Source organism: Nicotiana tabacum, chromosome 4, assembly GCF_000715075.1.
Source record: "Nicotiana tabacum cultivar K326 chromosome 4, ASM71507v2, whole genome shotgun sequence".
In the NCBI taxonomy this organism is placed as follows: Eukaryota; Viridiplantae; Streptophyta; class Magnoliopsida; order Solanales; family Solanaceae; genus Nicotiana; species Nicotiana tabacum.
In genome coordinates, this window is record NC_134083.1 from 3,273,603 (window position 1) to 3,289,425 (window position 15,823).

The 15,823-nt window shown below is 36.9% G+C and overlaps 3 protein-coding genes across 3 annotated transcripts; all 3 read left to right on the plus strand.

The window, feature by feature from the left end:
- Nucleotides 1–1,620: 1,620 nt before the first annotated feature.
- Nucleotides 1,621–2,652, plus strand: LOC142180398 (uncharacterized). Its single transcript, XM_075252616.1, has 2 exons — nt 1,621–1,949; nt 2,280–2,652. The coding sequence occupies exons 1-2, from the start codon at nt 1,621–1,623 to the stop codon at nt 2,650–2,652; spliced, it is 702 nt and encodes a 233-aa protein (XP_075108717.1).
- Nucleotides 2,653–4,804: 2,152 nt separating this feature from the next.
- Nucleotides 4,805–9,383, plus strand: LOC107809923 (25.3 kDa vesicle transport protein SEC22-1). The gene is made up of 6 exons (XM_016634620.2): nt 4,805–4,944; nt 5,493–5,701; nt 6,507–6,667; nt 6,799–6,945; nt 8,229–8,305; nt 8,952–9,383. Exons 2-6 carry the CDS (start codon nt 5,514–5,516, stop codon nt 9,033–9,035), a joined length of 657 nt encoding a protein of 218 aa, XP_016490106.1. The 5' UTR covers nt 4,805–4,944; nt 5,493–5,513; the 3' UTR covers nt 9,036–9,383.
- A 588-nt stretch (nt 9,384–9,971) lies between these two features.
- Nucleotides 9,972–14,877, plus strand: LOC107809920 (peroxisomal (S)-2-hydroxyacid oxidase GLO4). The gene is made up of 12 exons (XM_016634615.2): nt 9,972–10,240; nt 10,361–10,509; nt 10,581–10,705; nt 11,050–11,096; nt 11,170–11,247; nt 11,340–11,464; nt 11,595–11,652; nt 11,757–11,819; nt 12,987–13,056; nt 13,172–13,272; nt 13,485–13,589; nt 14,514–14,877. Exons 2-12 carry the CDS (start codon nt 10,367–10,369, stop codon nt 14,691–14,693), a joined length of 1,095 nt encoding a protein of 364 aa, XP_016490101.1. The 5' UTR covers nt 9,972–10,240; nt 10,361–10,366; the 3' UTR covers nt 14,694–14,877.
- Nucleotides 14,878–15,823: the final 946 nt, after the last annotated feature.

The following is a 15,823-nucleotide window of genomic DNA, read 5'->3' on the forward strand; positions in this document are numbered from 1 at the left end:
GGTGCTAGGTCAATTTCTCTTCCTTAATGACGGGGGACGATATAGCCGGCATTCCCTGTAGCGCAACGTCTCTCACCTCCTCTTGCAAGAATTCGCCGTTCATTGGCCTTCGAAGATTATTATTGGAGTAGGTTAGAGAGAGAGGAGAGAGGAGAGAGCGTGGGGTTTTTGACTAATGGTAGGTGAAAGAAATTTTGAGATTGAGTATCGTGCTTTCAGGGAATGAGAGAAGAGAATGACATATAAAATATTATTTGGAGGCTTATTGTTGGGCGTAACTATAATATATCTAATTATATTCCGTAGCTACTAATTGTTTGTCATGGGATGTATGTCGTTGTATTCAATTCGGTTGTATATACTGTATTCAATTCGGATGTATTCGTTCTTATATATTTTACATTATATTCAATTTCACAGTATTGAATTCAGTTGCATTCAAATAATAAAAAATCAAGAAATAGAGTGTATATCGCTCTATTCAATTCAGTTATATACACTGTATTCAATTCGACTATATTCATTCTTAACTATTTTACATTGTATTCAATTCGACCGTATTCAAACAACAAAAATTACAAAAACGGTGATATTCGATTGTATTCAATTCATTGTATCAATTCGTAGTTGCTTTTATACTGTATTCAAACAATAAAAAATCAAAAAATACGTGAATCTGCCACAAAAAATAACCTTCGAAATACATGAATACAAGCGAAAATACAAAAAAATAAAGTGTATCTGCATTGAAAAATACAAAATACAGTCAAATTTGAGTGTATTTGTATAGAATACAGTGTATTTGTATTATTGTATGTGACTTAATAGCAAAGAAGAGAATATAGTTTGTCGGAGATGGCGTCTTTCGACCAAGCAAAATATTGTATACATTGTATTAAAATAAAAAAAATAGAGACGAACAAAAATCCGGCTATATCTGAGAATACGCTCACATTGTATCTACCAAAGTCCGATCAGACGAATACATTCAGATGTGAGATACAAAGAAGGAGAAGAAGCCATGGATTTTCGACATCTTTGTTAGATCCAGATCTGGTGACGCCTTTGATCTTTCTCCTCCATTATTTTCGTCGTCGGTAATGGACCCATCGCGACTTCATGATTTTCAGATTTGGATCTGACAGTGGAGATGAGAGAAGGGAAGAGAGAAAGAGGCGGTTGGATATGATAATGGATATGAGAGAAGGGAAGAGAGGGAGAGAGGCGGTTGTTTGGTTGGGCTCCGGTAGAGCTCCGCCGAAGAAGATGACCGGCTGGACGGCGGCTTTGCCGAGGGCTAAGAGAGAGGGAAAAAAGAGAGAGAGTTGAGGGAGAAGAGAGAGAACGATAAGTTGAGGGATCAGTTGTATATATTTATACTTTCCTATAAAATATAAAAAGTGATTATAAAAAATATAATATTTTTAAAATTTTTGATTTATAATAAATAGGGATGCATTATTTGTTGGCATCATGATAAAGAGGAAGAAGAAGGTGGTTCGGGGTCGTCCGAGGATTAGGTGGGGCGCCTTGACGAAGGATATAACTCAGGAGCTGGAGGGGAGGTTGTTGGCTATGGGGCCCTGGAGGAGTAGTGGGGATGCAAGCGGTATGTGGGCGATGACGTCGAACTGCATAAGGGAGGCATCGAGAGAGGTGTTAGGGGTCTCGAAGGGTTACACGAGCAATCACATGGGTGACTGGTGGTGGAACGTTGAGGTCCAGGGAAAGGTGGAAGAAAAGAAAGGGGCGTACCGGAGGTTAGTGGAGAGTACAGAAGATGAGGATAGGCGGATGAACAGAGAAAGATATAAGGAAGCTAGGAAGTTGGCGAAGTTAGCGGTCACGGAAGCTAAGAATACAGCGTTTGGTCACTTGTACGAAGAACTGGGACAAAGGCAGGGACAAGAAGTTGTTCCGACTGGCCAAAGCGAGAGAGAGGACGGATCGTGATATATACCAAGTGAGATGCATCAAGGACGAGGAAGGCAGACTATTGATGGAAGATGCTCAGATTAAGCGCAAATGGAAGACGTACTTTCATAAGGTGCTGAATGACGAAGGGGACAGAGATATTGTGCTAGGTGAATTGGAACACTCCGACAACCACAAAGATTTTAGTTACTATAGGCGTATTAAGGTTGAGGAGGTCGTGAGGGCTATGCGTAAGATGAGAAGGGGCAGAGCAACCGAGCCAGACAAAATTTCGGTAAAATTATGGAGGTATGTGGGTAGAGTAGGATTTCATAGCTAACTAGATTATTTAATATTATTTTCAGGACGAAGGAGATGCTAGAGGATTGTAGGTGGAGTACAATGATACCGCAATACAAGAACAAAGGCGATATCCAGAATTGTACCAACTACATGGGCATCAAGTTACTAAGTCATACCATGAAAGTGTGGGAGAGGGTAGTGAAAGCGAGGGTGAAGAGGCTCGTGTCGATATCCGATAACCAGTTTAGGTTCATGCCTGGTCGTTCCACCATGGAAGCTATCCATCTTATTAGGAGGTTGGTCGAACTGTACAGGGATAGGAAGAAAAATTTGCACATGGTATTTATTGACCTAGAAAAAGCATACAACAAGGTCCCCAATGGAGGTCCTTTGGAGATGCCTGGAGGTGAAAGGTGTTCTGGTAGCGTATATTAGGGTGATTAAGAACATGTATAAGACAGCTAAGACTCGGGTTAGGACTGTGGTAGGGGGGGGGGGGGGATTCACAGGAATTTCTGGTTGTTATGGGGTTACACCAAGGATCTACGCTCAACCTGTTCTTATTTGCTCTGCCTCTGGCGATGGACGCACTGGCTCACCATATTCAAGAGGAGGTGCCATGGTGTAAGTTATTCGCTGATGATATAGTTCTGATTGATGAGGCACGATGCGGTGTTAAAGAGATGTTGGAGGTTTGGAGATGGACCCTTGAGTCTAAAGGTTTCAAGTTGAGCAGGACTAAGATAAAATACGTGGAGTGCAAGTTCAGCGGCGGGTCGGGAGAAGCGGGCATGGACGTGAGGCTTGCTTCTAAAATCATCCCCAAGAAGAGGGAGCTTCAAGTACCTGGAGTCGGTTATCCAGGAGGATGGGGAGATTGACGAGGATGTCACGTACCGTATAGGGGTGAGGTGGATGAAATGGAGATTAGCGTCTGGCGTCTTGTGTGATAAGAAGTCGCCTTCGAAACTTAAAGGCAAGTTCTATAGAGCGGTGGTTACACCAGCCATGTTGTATGGTACATAGTATTGGCCAGTCAAGAATTTTCATATCAAGAAGATGAAAGTTGCATAAATGAGGATGTTGAGATGGATGTGTGGGCACACTAGGCTGGATAAGATTTGGAATGAAGATATTCGGGTGAAGGTGGGCGTGGCTCCCATAGAAGACAAGATGTGGGAAGCTAGGCTTAGATGGTTCGGGTAAGGAGGTGTGAACGACTGGCTTTGACGGGTATGAGAAAAGGTAGAGGACGGCCTAAGAAGTATTGGGGAGAGGTGATCAGGCAGGACATAGGGCGGCTGCAGATTTACGAGGACATGACCCTTGGTAGGAAATTGTGGAGGTCGAGCATTAGGGTTGTAGGTTAGGAGATAGGAGGCTAGTCTGATAATGTTGTGTTTTACGCTGCTAGTGGCTCCAGTTGTGTCCTTGGTACTTCATTAGGGTTGTAGGAAGCTAGTCTGGTAGTGATTTGTCTTAGGATGTTAGTGGCTCTTGTTGTGTCCATATTACTCTATTGCGTGTATAGTACTGCGCCATTATTACTGCTTTGTGTTATTGTTTTCCTCTCTATTTCTTGGTTATTGTATTACTGGTGTTATCTTTTCTGGTTTCTTTTGTTGTTACTGCTGCATAGTCTCGTTCCATCTTCTTGTGCCGAGCGTCTATCGAAAACAGTCTCTCTACTCCTCCGGAGTATGGGTAAGGTCTGCGTACACACTACTGTGTGTGTATATATATATATATATATGTATGTATGTATGTATGTATGTATGTATGTGTGTGTGTGTATATATATATATATATATGTATGGTGTTATATACGCGTATATATGTATGTATATATATATATATATATATATATATATATATATATATATATGTGTGTGTGTATGTATATATATGGCTAATCTTTTTGCGTGTGTGTCCCGGTTACGTAAACTGTTTATGGACTTAACGAATAACGAATTGGTTATGCAAATGTAAAAACGCCGTCATCCTTACCCCCAGACATAGGGCCCACCTACACGTCCGTCTGTGTGTATATGTATATATATGTGTGTATATGTATATATGTGTGTGTATGTGTGTGTATATGTATATATGTGTGTGTATATATATATATATGGCTAATCTTTTTGCGTGTGTGTCCCGATTTTGTAAATTGTTTATGGACTTAACGAATAACGAATTGGTTATGCAAATGTAAAAACGCCGTCATCCTTACCCCCAGACATAGGGCCCACCTACACGTCCGTCTGTGTGTATATGTATATATGTGTATATGTGTATATGTGTATATATGTGTGTATGTATATATATGGCTAATCTTTTTGCGTGTGTGTCCCGGTTACGTAAACTGTTTATGGACTTAACGAATAACGAATTGGTTATGCAAATATAAAAACGCCGTCATCCTTACCCCCAGACATAGGGCCCACCTACACGTCCGTCTCCCAAACAAAATCGAACAACTCAGCACAGCTTATGTCAAATGTAGAAACGCCGTTTACATTTATCCACCCCCCTCCCCTCCATCTCTGCAAAATCTTTTCTCCCATCCCATTTATTACAGCTATAAATATACGACAGTACTATATACTGTTCTTTTCTCTGAAAAATTCGAGAATTACAGAACTAGCGATTCAAATTCTTAACAAATTTATCAAAACAAGCGGATCGGGAACTGCAACTTAAGGGGTCACAGACGCGTATGATCGATCGGTAATCTCGATCTATGCTGCTAATGCAACTCGTTTGCCTGATATTATGTTTATTCAATTTAATTTATTCATTTTACATTAGAATTTGAATGTCGTAGGTTTGAAATGTTAGGGTTAGATCCTCTTAAGTTATAGAATTTGACTTCTACTGTTAAAATGTACATAGTTGGTGTTTTACTTTTATTTGATACTCCTAGAAAGCAAACATTTGCATTGACAAAGTAAATGCATTAGTTAGTTATTGTCATTTGTGGGACCCAAGGGTGTGTCCGGGTGGTCAATGAAGTCAGAGGAGAACCATGATATCTCAGGTTCAAATTCTAGCAGAAGCAAAAAGTGTTGGTGATTTTTTCCCGATAGAGTTACCTAGTATCTATGTAGCAGGTACCTAGTGTAATAGTCGAGGTGCTCGCAAGTTGGCCCGAACACCACTGTCATAAAATAAAAAAGAAGTTGTTGTCATTCGTGGGAGTTTGTTTGACATAGATGATCCTATAAGAAATTAAGACGGCAAAAAGTTCAACTCTTACCTTTTGTGTTCGCTTGTAGTTATATGCTTGCGGAAGAAAGATGGTGAAGTTGACTCTGATTGCTCGTGTGACTGATGGCCTTCCGTTAGCGGAGGGGCTGGATGACGGTCGTGATGTTCCAGATGCAGATTTCTACAAACAGCAGGTCAAGGCCTTATTCAAGAACCTGTCAATGCGCCAAAATGACGCTTCAAGGATGTCTATTGAAACTGGACCTTATATCTTCCAGTATCCTTTTATTCATGTACTTTCCGATGTACATTATGATGTGTTTTGATTTCACTCTCGAAGCACAAGAGAATTCGGCAACTTCCTGTCTGAGCTTGACAAGTTATTTCTTCTGATAGGGTTTTGCGAGGGGAGGGGGTGGGATTCGTTAGAGACTTTTAATGAATATTTAACATTTTTAATAATCATTCTGCCCCTTGTCGGTACTGGTTATTGGGGGTATTTCAATTTGAAAACTCTACCAAGTCACAATACCAATTAGAAGGAAAATTCTAGTAGTTGATGGAATGTTCAGCATTCATAGATTTTAACTTCTTTTTTCGGTTGCAATTTAACAGATAAGATGGAGTTTTCTGGTTTTTTTTCCGAAATGATCAGTGTGGCTGACTTAGTGCTTTTGATGAATGAGATTTTGCCTTGGATGTGTAGAAGCTGTTAAATACTCTTGGTCCCATTTTGCACATTCCTTCTTTTGGTCTGGTTAATTGTTTTTCCACCTGATAAGATTTCACAGCTAAAACATTGTATTTTTAGTTTTTTTTTTCCTGGATTTATGAGTAGCATCAATTTCATCATTAACATGACTGACTGAATATGAAATCTAAAGGATGTTTTGGCATCTTAATCATTAACTTAATCATCCTAAGTATATGTGAACTTTTGGAGTAACCATTGTTGCCTTTACTACTTCTTTAGTCATGTGTACTTTCTGAACTACCTGTAATATTTGATCTACTGTCTCTTATGCTCTCTCTTGAATAAGTCCCTTTCATGTATCTAGTATTCTCTTAACCCATGTTCTCAGTTATATCATTGAAGGACATGTTTGTTATTTGACAATGTGTGATCGCTCTTATCCCAAGAAACTTACCTTTCAATACCTGGAGGACCTTAAGAATGAGTTTGAGCGTATAAATGGGAGTCAAATTGAAACTGCTGCTAGACCATATGCTTTTATTAAATTTGGTAAGAAATTATGTTCTTCTTACGTTTGGTAAGAAATTATGTTCTTCTTACGCCTTTGCATTCCAACTATATTTCGTTGACACCGATTTTCTAATACTTGCATTATGTGATTTTTTCCCTGTTGTAAAAAGATACATTCATACAGAAGACGAAGAAACTGTACCAGGATACAAGAACTCAACGCAATATTTCTAAGTTGAATGATGAGCTTTACGAAGTTCATCAGATAATGACTCGAAATGTACAAGAAGTTCTTGGTGTTGGTGAAAAGTTGGATCGTAAGTTTCTTATTCTAACATTTCCTTATCTTCAGTATCTTATATTAACATTAGCTCGTCGTTCTGGATTTCTTCAATTTGATAATCTCAAAAGCATTGTGCTGTTAATTTGTTTTTTCAGTTTATTATATAAGCAATACCAATCAATTGATATCAACATTGAGTTTGTATCATTACACTTGCATTATTTCCGGTGTTTGTAAGGAGTATTTCTAGTCTGGTTAGAGACTTGTATGTCCATGTACGATAAGTGTAAGAATTAGAGAATCTATTCTTTCAACTTAACTTGTCTTAATTTTTTTAAATTATTATTGGAATGAAACAGACCTGAATATAGCAGAGTGGATACAAAAGATTCTTATAGCAAAACCCTACTAATTCACGATTAGGACATAGTTGATTGATATTGTTATCCTCATTTACCAGTTAATGGTGGACATTTTTTTTTTTTTAAATTCGCATAGTAACCTGCCAGAAGTAGTGTCTATTTGGTAGTGTATCATCACAACTCTAAGACATAGTTTATATGTCTTGATGTAACTAACGCAATATTTGGTTAGCAGTATTAAATAATACATGCACTATGTTATACAAGAATCTATGTATTAACTTATGGGGGATATATGAATACGTGTATTAGCAGTGCTGGGATTAAATTATTTAAAGACAAAACTGCCCTTTTAAAGTAAATAATCCATGTATAACAGTCTCCTCATTCTTAATCACTGCATAACAATCCTTCTTTATTAATCCCGCATAAATAATCCCCGTATAACTAGTATGTGAACAAAACGACCCCTTAAGTTATAATTGTGTAGGCTGCAGGTTATATGCTTTGTTGAAGACAGAAAATAACAATTTTTGGTTTTAGTGTTGTGCTAATTTAATATGAAGTAAGAATGGTTCTGAACTTGTGCGATGAGATTTTTTTATGGAATCAATAAGTCCATGCTAAAGAAAAGTGGGTTTTGGCTATACTATTGAGAAAAATTATGATGGTTTTGGTGTAAAAATAGTGGACCCAAATCCAACTCTGTTCAAATAGAATTAAGAGTTGCATCAGTTCTGACAATATTTGGTTTTTCTAAATCCGAAAGGCACATGGCATTAGTCAGTTGAAAATTTTGTAGCTTTGACATTGATCAGACACTTATGATGATGTATGGTTTTTTATCTAGTTGGTTCTCCCTCTATTTTCACCCTTCCCATGTTCATTGTCCTATTCTCTATAAAATTTATGATCATAGTAGGTGACTAGCTTGTCTATGCATCAATTTTTGCAGAGGTCAGTCAGATGTCTAGTCGCTTGACATCTGAATCCCGGATATATGCTGATAAAGCGAAAGACTTGAATCGTCAGGTTAGTTTCATTGTGTTCACTAGATGATGACCTCATAATTTTGTTTGAAAGTTGTACTTTCACTTTTAGCTAGTAGGAACAGTAAAGCTGTACAAGGATCTGAAAGAACATAAAGCTCGGTATTCATTCTTTGGGTTCCCTTAGAATGCACGAGTCATGTTGCATTTGCAATGTTTCAGAAAGAATTAAATGCAGATAGAAGCTAAACATATGTTCATTAGTATTTTCAGCAATGTCATGTATGAAAACCTTGTTGAAGTTTATGGGGCTTGACTTGTGCAGTTGTTAGTATGAATGAATTTTCTCTTGCTGATCACACAGCTTGGCTTAAGAATGTGAACAATAGTCTTTTGCATGATATATCACCCGTGAAAATCACTCCATTCTAGCTCTACTTGCACTAGGATTAGATGTTGGCTGGAACTGGACTAGTTTTGCCTTGGACTAGTTCAATCAGCAAGTACGCTTCAGTTTATCATATATGGTTTCTCTTTCTGGTTCTCGATTTAGGTACCTTGTTATCAGATACACGCAAAGACGAGCAACCTATGTAACTGATGGTTATCGGCTCACTTTTTCTCTTTATGCATGTGTATCTGGTTCTTTGACGTTGCTCTAATTACTGATTCATTTCTTACATCTTTAGGCTTTGATTCGGAAATGGGCGCCCGTTGCTATTGTCCTTGGAGTTGTCATTCTCCTCTTCTGGGTTAGAACAAAGATTTGGTGATGTTGCCATAAAGATGCAGCTCAGTGATGAAGATACTTTTGATATGCCCCTTTTATCACCCAGAAGACCACCTGAGAGTTCAGTTGTCCAGCATGTGTAGTGCGTGCTTTCCAGCTGTGGTTGCTAGTCGAGCCACACCAGTTTTTTAGTGTAAAAGAGAGGAAATGAAGCGTGATGGATGAACTATGTTGCTAAATTTTAAGAAATGATATCGATTTGCATTCTCTTTGACATATGTTCCTTTTTTTGGGTCTTATTAGTTAACCTCAACACTTCCGGCGAGGTCATTGTAGTTCCAGAGATGAAAGTTCACGACTTGGAGAAGTTAAAGCAAAATCAAATTAGGCCTCAGTGTGTACAATTTCCAGTGTCCACTAAAATGAGTTCTGCTGCTTTTTTTCTATCTCAATTATTAGCGTCTTGAAGCATGAAAGAATTAAATGAATTCTGCTTCCAAGGGAAAGACTGAATGACATCGAATTTTGTACGTCCAATTTTCGGATGGTATGGTAAAAGGACGGGCTTACATGTTTTGACTACAAACAATTTCGAAAGAGCCCGTAATTTCTCAGATGTTGAGTTTATTGATGGGTTTCTATTAGTTTTTTTTAACTAAGGACTTTAATCTTCTGTTCTTGTCTTATTCTGCATGACCTGGGATGCATTTAAAGTCAGTATTCCAAATTCCAATCAATTCATATGCTTGGAATCTTCATTACCGTCAAGTTAATTGCTAGAATTTGATATCTGAACAGGAAAAGTAAATAGTACCAATCACGCGATTTACTCAAGTTCTCCCCTTCGTTCTCACCCTTCTTGATCTTTTCCTTGTCCTGTCCCTTTCACCTTTCATTTTCCCTTTATCTCTCTGCCTTTTTTTCTTCATTTCTTTTGTCTTTTTTCTTTTCTGTTCGTTTTCTTCGTTTGATTTTTAGATGGATATGGAAACCCATGAAGTTACAACTCTTGGGCAATCACATGAAATCGACAAAAAGTAGCTCCACTTGTGGCACGGACATCATATTACCCTGTTGATGCTAGATCAAAATACTTGCTATAATATTAAAAAGACAAACGGAAACTTCCAAAACACAGATCGAAATACTGCTAATCAGTTCGTTTTCTGCTAATCAAAAAGGCTATCTTTAAGTTCAACTACATCCATTAGCAAATTTGAGCTGTGAACTCTTCTCTGTATCCTACAGGTACTATATGCTTTTACTTCAAAACCTCAAATTCTGATCTCAAGTTCTGTTTAATCAATATGTCTTGTTTTTAGTGTCTCAAATTAGAGGAATTTGACATAGGAATGCTGGTGTGTGCAGGCTAAAATGGCAGGTGAAGCAGTTAATGTGAATGAATTTCAAGAGCTAGCTAAGAAAGCTCTTCCAAAGATGTACTATGACTTCTTTGCTGGAGGAGCTGAGGATCAGTATACACTAAATGAAAATATAGAAGCATTTCGTAGAATCACGTAAGTTTGTAGAATTTTTTCTCTTAGATTTGGCAACAGAGATCATAGTACTAACCTTTTCAGAAACTCAGTATTAGGCCAAGAATACTTATTGATGTGAGCAGGATAGACATGTCAACTACTATACTCGGTCACAAGACGTCGGCTCCCATTATGGTTGCCCCAACTTCCTCACATCAATTGGCACATCCTGAAGGTTTGGATAAAATTACTTAGTGAAAAAGGTCCAAATTTACCCCTCTACTATGTGAAATATTTTAATTTACCATCTGTTATATACTTTACTTCCATTCATACCTTACCATTAGCGAATTAGTCTCGTATTTGCCCTTGATTTTAGTGGAGCTCAAATTGGAGCTATGTTAGGGTCAAGGGCAAATATGAAACTGCTAATGGCAAGTACGAATGTTCCCAAAGTATAAAATTAAGATATTTCGTGCAGTCGAGGGGTATTTTTAACCATTTTGCTTATCAATTATAATTACCTAGTCTGTTAGCTGAACGTACTATGTAACTCTTATTCCATTGTATTTATGCCAGGGGAAGTTGCAACAGCTAGAGGTGCTGCAGCATGTAATGTTATAATGGTAATAGTTTTCCAAAATAGCAGATCCATTCCCAATTAACGGTGTGTGAATATTGAGTTGTCTTGATTCATAGGGATTGTCATTTACGGCTACATGTACCATTGAGGAGGTTGCTTCAAGCTGCAACGCTGTTCGCTTCTTCCAAACATATGTAAATTATTATTCCTGTCTCTCATGATTTTCATATATCTTTACTTATTTTTGTGTTTTGTTAACAGATTGGGTTTTATTCCTTGTTAATAGGTTTACAAACGGAGAGATATAACCGAACTTATGGTACACAAAGCTGAGAGCAATGGATTCAGGGCTATAATTCTCACTGCTGATACTCCGAGGCTTGGCAGAAGGGAGACTGATATAAAGAATAAGTAAGTTGTATATCCTTTTTACTTGAATTCTTTTCATTGTTCATCTCATCTGGAAGATGTCGGTTTCATCATTTTACTACTTAATAAATTTTGGAATCCTGTGTTGATCAACAAAGAGTCGGAATTGCAGGATGATTTCACCTCGCTTGAGGAACTTTGAAGGTCTTATAACAACTGAAGTAGTTTCTGTAAGATAAACCATTAATATCCTAGCTTTTTATAAAAAGCAATTATATATCAACTTGAAACTAGTGTAGACAATGCTTATTAATCCACTAATAAAACTATGCAGGATAAGGGCTCAAATCTTGAAGCATACGCTGCAGGAACTCTTGATCCTTCGCTTTGCTGGAAGGTACAAGATTTAAAAGTTAAATGTATGCATTCCTTAGTACCAGTGTTTTAAAAGGCATTTTCGGGGCGAGCCCTGGGGCGAGGCGATGGTGTGGGGCGAAAGTCTCAAGAGGCGTACGCTCGGGCGTTCAGGGCGTACGCCCGGCGTTTGAGGCGCGTTTTTGTAGTGAGGCATAAGCCCCATAGACTTTTTCAAATTAAAACAAAATTTGTTGCATAAGTCCTTCATATAATACCCAAATTCTCAAAAGTCAGCTTGTAATTACTCAAATTTTTTAAAAAAGAACTGAAATCTATTAAATTTAAAAGTCAAGACCTTTTTTAAGCCCTAATTTATGTTCTTTTCCAATCCTTTATCTTGTCCGCTAGTCTGCTAATATCCCCAAAAGCAATGAATATTCAATTTATTTTTTTACAAATACATAGAGAACTTCATTCTCCTTCATAACAGCTAGTTCAAAGTTCAAATTGCAGGTTAGTTATCCTTTTTGTTCCTCCATGTAGAAAATTTTATTCTTTTCGACTCAAGTTACTTGTGCTTGTAAGTAGCGTATAATAGATTATTTTGACTAGTTTTTTGTGGGGATGGAGCACATCTATATATATATTTTTCACATATTTATAGTTTTCTTCAATTTTTATATAATTTTACCTGTTTATAAATATTTACTATAATTATATTATTTTATAAAATATTAAAAATTAAATACCCATGGGGCTTACGCCCCCATATTTCGAGACTTATACCTCGCTGAGACATATGTAAAATGCCCTGCTTAGTACCACAGTAGAAGATATGATGAAATACAGTCTTGATCCATGAACTCAAATTTCTTGAGTGCCAACATATGTAAAATTGCTGAGCTACAAAGTACATTAGAGAAGGATCAGCGTTTCATGGTTTTTAGAGTTCAATACAAATATATGTTAGGGCAGCCCGGTGTAGTAAGTTCCTGCTATACGCGGTATCCGGGGAAGGGACGGACCACAAGGGTCTATTGTACGCAACCTTACCCTGCATTTTTGCAAGAGGTTATTTTCACGGCTCGAACCCGTGACCTTCTCGTCACATGGCAGCAACTTTACCAGTTACGCCAAGGCTCCCCTCAATACAAATATATGATCTACTATATTATTCTGGAATCCTCAGTCTCCAAAACTTCTGCAGGATATAGCATGGTTAAAATCAGTTACCAATTTGCCAATTCTGATTAAGGGCGTTCTCACTGGTGAAGATGGTATAATTATGATCGCTGAACCTTTAGCTATTTGCATAAAAAGCTTCAAATTTTCCTACCAAGTCTGAGTGTGCATTTCTTCTAAAGACTTGGCATGTACTACTACTTTTTGCAGCAATAATAGCAGTTGAAGCAGGAGTTGCAGGAATTATTGTCTCTAACCATGGAGCTCGGCAACTAGATTATACTCCAGCTACTATTTCTGTTCTTGAAGAGGTGATTTCCTTCCTTACATGATTGATGTCTTGCTACACAAAGCGCGTTTGAATTCTTTTCAATTGAAAGTTGAAATATGTTATTTGAATTCTTAAAAGTTTTTAGATTAATAGATTTGAAATCTCCTCTTTAATCCAAATGTCTCCATCAAAAGTGAACCAAAATCTTTCAACGTATATATATTGGCGGTCAATATATTCCAATGGTTTTAGGTGGTCAATGCTGTTCAAGGCAAAGTTCCAGTTCTTCTTGATGGAGGAATTAGGCGAGGAACAGACATATTCAAGGCCTTAGCACTTGGCGCAAAAGCTGTTCTGGTAAACTTACATGACTTAAAGAAACTGACTTAACTTATATACACTGATAATATAAATAATTTTTACACTATCAGTATAATTTAACCTAATACAGTCAACCCTCTCTATAACAACCTCGTTTGTTCCGATATTTTTTGGCTTTTATAGTGAATGACTGTTATACACCTATAACAACATATGACGTTTAAATATTTTTTGGCTGTTATAGATAAAAATGATCCAAAAATAAATTCCTTTTTCAATATTACATATAAAAGATAAGAAAATTATTTAAATTTAAAATCTCAAAAGATATGCACATTTCACTAGTTAAATATTGAAAAAGCTAATACATTATTAATAAATTCATAACTAAACGTGTAAATATTTAAACTCTAAGACAAACATTTTAAAGCTACCTAGAAAAATAAATTTTTTCAAGATTGATGAAAGAACTTTGTAATTGTAGCTTGTTTTGTAAATTTATTCTCTTACTAGCGATAAAATGTTTGGCGAAGATTCGTGTCCAAATTTTCAGTAAAAAGGTATCAAATAACTTTCCGTTGAAGACAATCTAAGAGCTTAACAGTTAAATTTTCTATCTAAATATTTTTGGGAATTTGTCCAATGGAAAAGATATCATGTGCAAATCTTCAAATCTTATATCTTACGCAAGATATAAACTTTGTTTAATGGAAAAGATTTTGTGCATATTTTTAAAACTATTATAGTAATCTTAATGATTCTATATGGCTGGTATAAATGGATAATTTTACAAAGAACGTTCTGTTATAAATATGGTTATTGTTGTTATAAGTAAAAAACTATTATAGAGGTAAAATATAACTTAAAAAATCGGTTATGAAGAAAACTTGATTTTTATAGTGAATGACTGTTATATAGGGATGCTGTTATAGAGAGATCTTACTGTACATATTCGTGCAGATTGGTCGACCGGTTGTCTACGGCCTGGCCACTAAGGGGGAGTCTGGTGTAAAGCAAGTTATTGAAATGTTGAAGAATGAACTTGAGCAGACCATGGCTCTTGCTGGCTGCTGCACGCTGAATGACATTACCAGAAGCCATGTTAAGACAGAGAAAGAAAGGTTCCTTTGTAGGATGTAGTTTCCATCCTCTGTTATTTAAATGAGTTTAAGTTCTACGCACCGATGATGTAAAAAAATATTTATACAATCAGGTCACTTTAAAGTAATTGCAGGTAAGTCTATTTAAATAGCATTGATTGGTAACCTGTAATAAGCTGTCATATTTCCGTGGACCTACTTAGCTTATTGGACTCTAACTTCAATTTCCGAAGCAGATATAGGCCAACTAATCCATATGAGATGCTCCCTTTTGCTTAGGATTCTCGTACAACTGATCCACTTTCAGATGCTATGCTTTGTTTATCACCATTGTAGGATAGGCAGCCCGGTGAACTAAGCTCCCGCTATGCGTGGGGTCCGGGGAAGGGTCGGACCACAAGGGTCTTTCACCATTGTAGGATAAATCTTGAAAATGGAAATTAAAAGATTGTGTATGAGAATTGAGTTTCCTTAGTTACTCGTACTTGTTATTTTTTACCTGAAAGTTTTATTCAGCAAGATTAATTTTACTTATCAAATCCAGAAGATATGATGACTATGAACTGTAAGAGAATAACCAGATAAACAAGAACGATAAGAGTTCCTTTTTTTCATGAGCTAATTCAACTAAGACATTTTCGGATGAGGAAATCAATGATTTAAGAAAGAGTTTCCAATAAATTAGTGATGTAATATTATGTAAACAAGAAACTGTTGATTTAGTAATGTGTTAACAAGAAATTAACAAGAGTGAGATTAAATGGATCAATCAAAGTAAATAACAGGAATGAGTTCCTCAAGTGGCCTTAGTTGAGGGGCAGGGGTAGAAGCTCAGATGTGAGTTCTGCCGAACCCAGTAACTTTTGCTCAAACAGTGTATTTGTGTTAAGAAATTCTTTAAATATGTTCAGTTATTAACACTTGACTAAAATTCAGAACTCATAAAAGTGAAATCCTAGTTGATCTATAAACTCCGGTCGTATCACAATATAACAGAACCTTCTGAACATAAGCTCATAAAAGCTTCACCTCCAAAAATATAGAAGGGCCAAATCATCAAAACCTCCTTGATAAAGTCTTCACCTGGATTGCATTTTAAAAAGTCAGCATTCCAATCAATTCACACACTGAAATCTTCATTACCATCAAGCTACTGCTAGAATCATAAAA

Coding starts and splice junctions, on each gene's coding strand:
- LOC142180398 (XM_075252616.1), top strand. CDS start 1,621: ATGACGTCGAACTGCATAAGGGAGGCATCGAGAGAGGTGTTAGGGGTC. Junction 1,950..2,279: donor AGCGAGAGAGAGGACGGATC/GTGATATATACC, acceptor TATTATTTTCAG/GACGAAGGAGATGCTAGAGG.
- LOC107809923 (XM_016634620.2), top strand. CDS start 5,514: ATGGTGAAGTTGACTCTGATTGCTCGTGTGACTGATGGCCTTCCGTTA. Junction 6,668..6,798: donor ATATGCTTTTATTAAATTTG/GTAAGAAATTAT, acceptor TGTTGTAAAAAG/ATACATTCATACAGAAGACG. Junction 8,306..8,951: donor CGAAAGACTTGAATCGTCAG/GTTAGTTTCATT, acceptor TTACATCTTTAG/GCTTTGATTCGGAAATGGGC.
- LOC107809920 (XM_016634615.2), top strand. CDS start 10,367: ATGGCAGGTGAAGCAGTTAATGTGAATGAATTTCAAGAGCTAGCTAAG. Junction 11,653..11,756: donor TAACAACTGAAGTAGTTTCT/GTAAGATAAACC, acceptor AAAACTATGCAG/GATAAGGGCTCAAATCTTGA. Junction 13,057..13,171: donor CGTTCTCACTGGTGAAGATG/GTATAATTATGA, acceptor TACTTTTTGCAG/CAATAATAGCAGTTGAAGCA.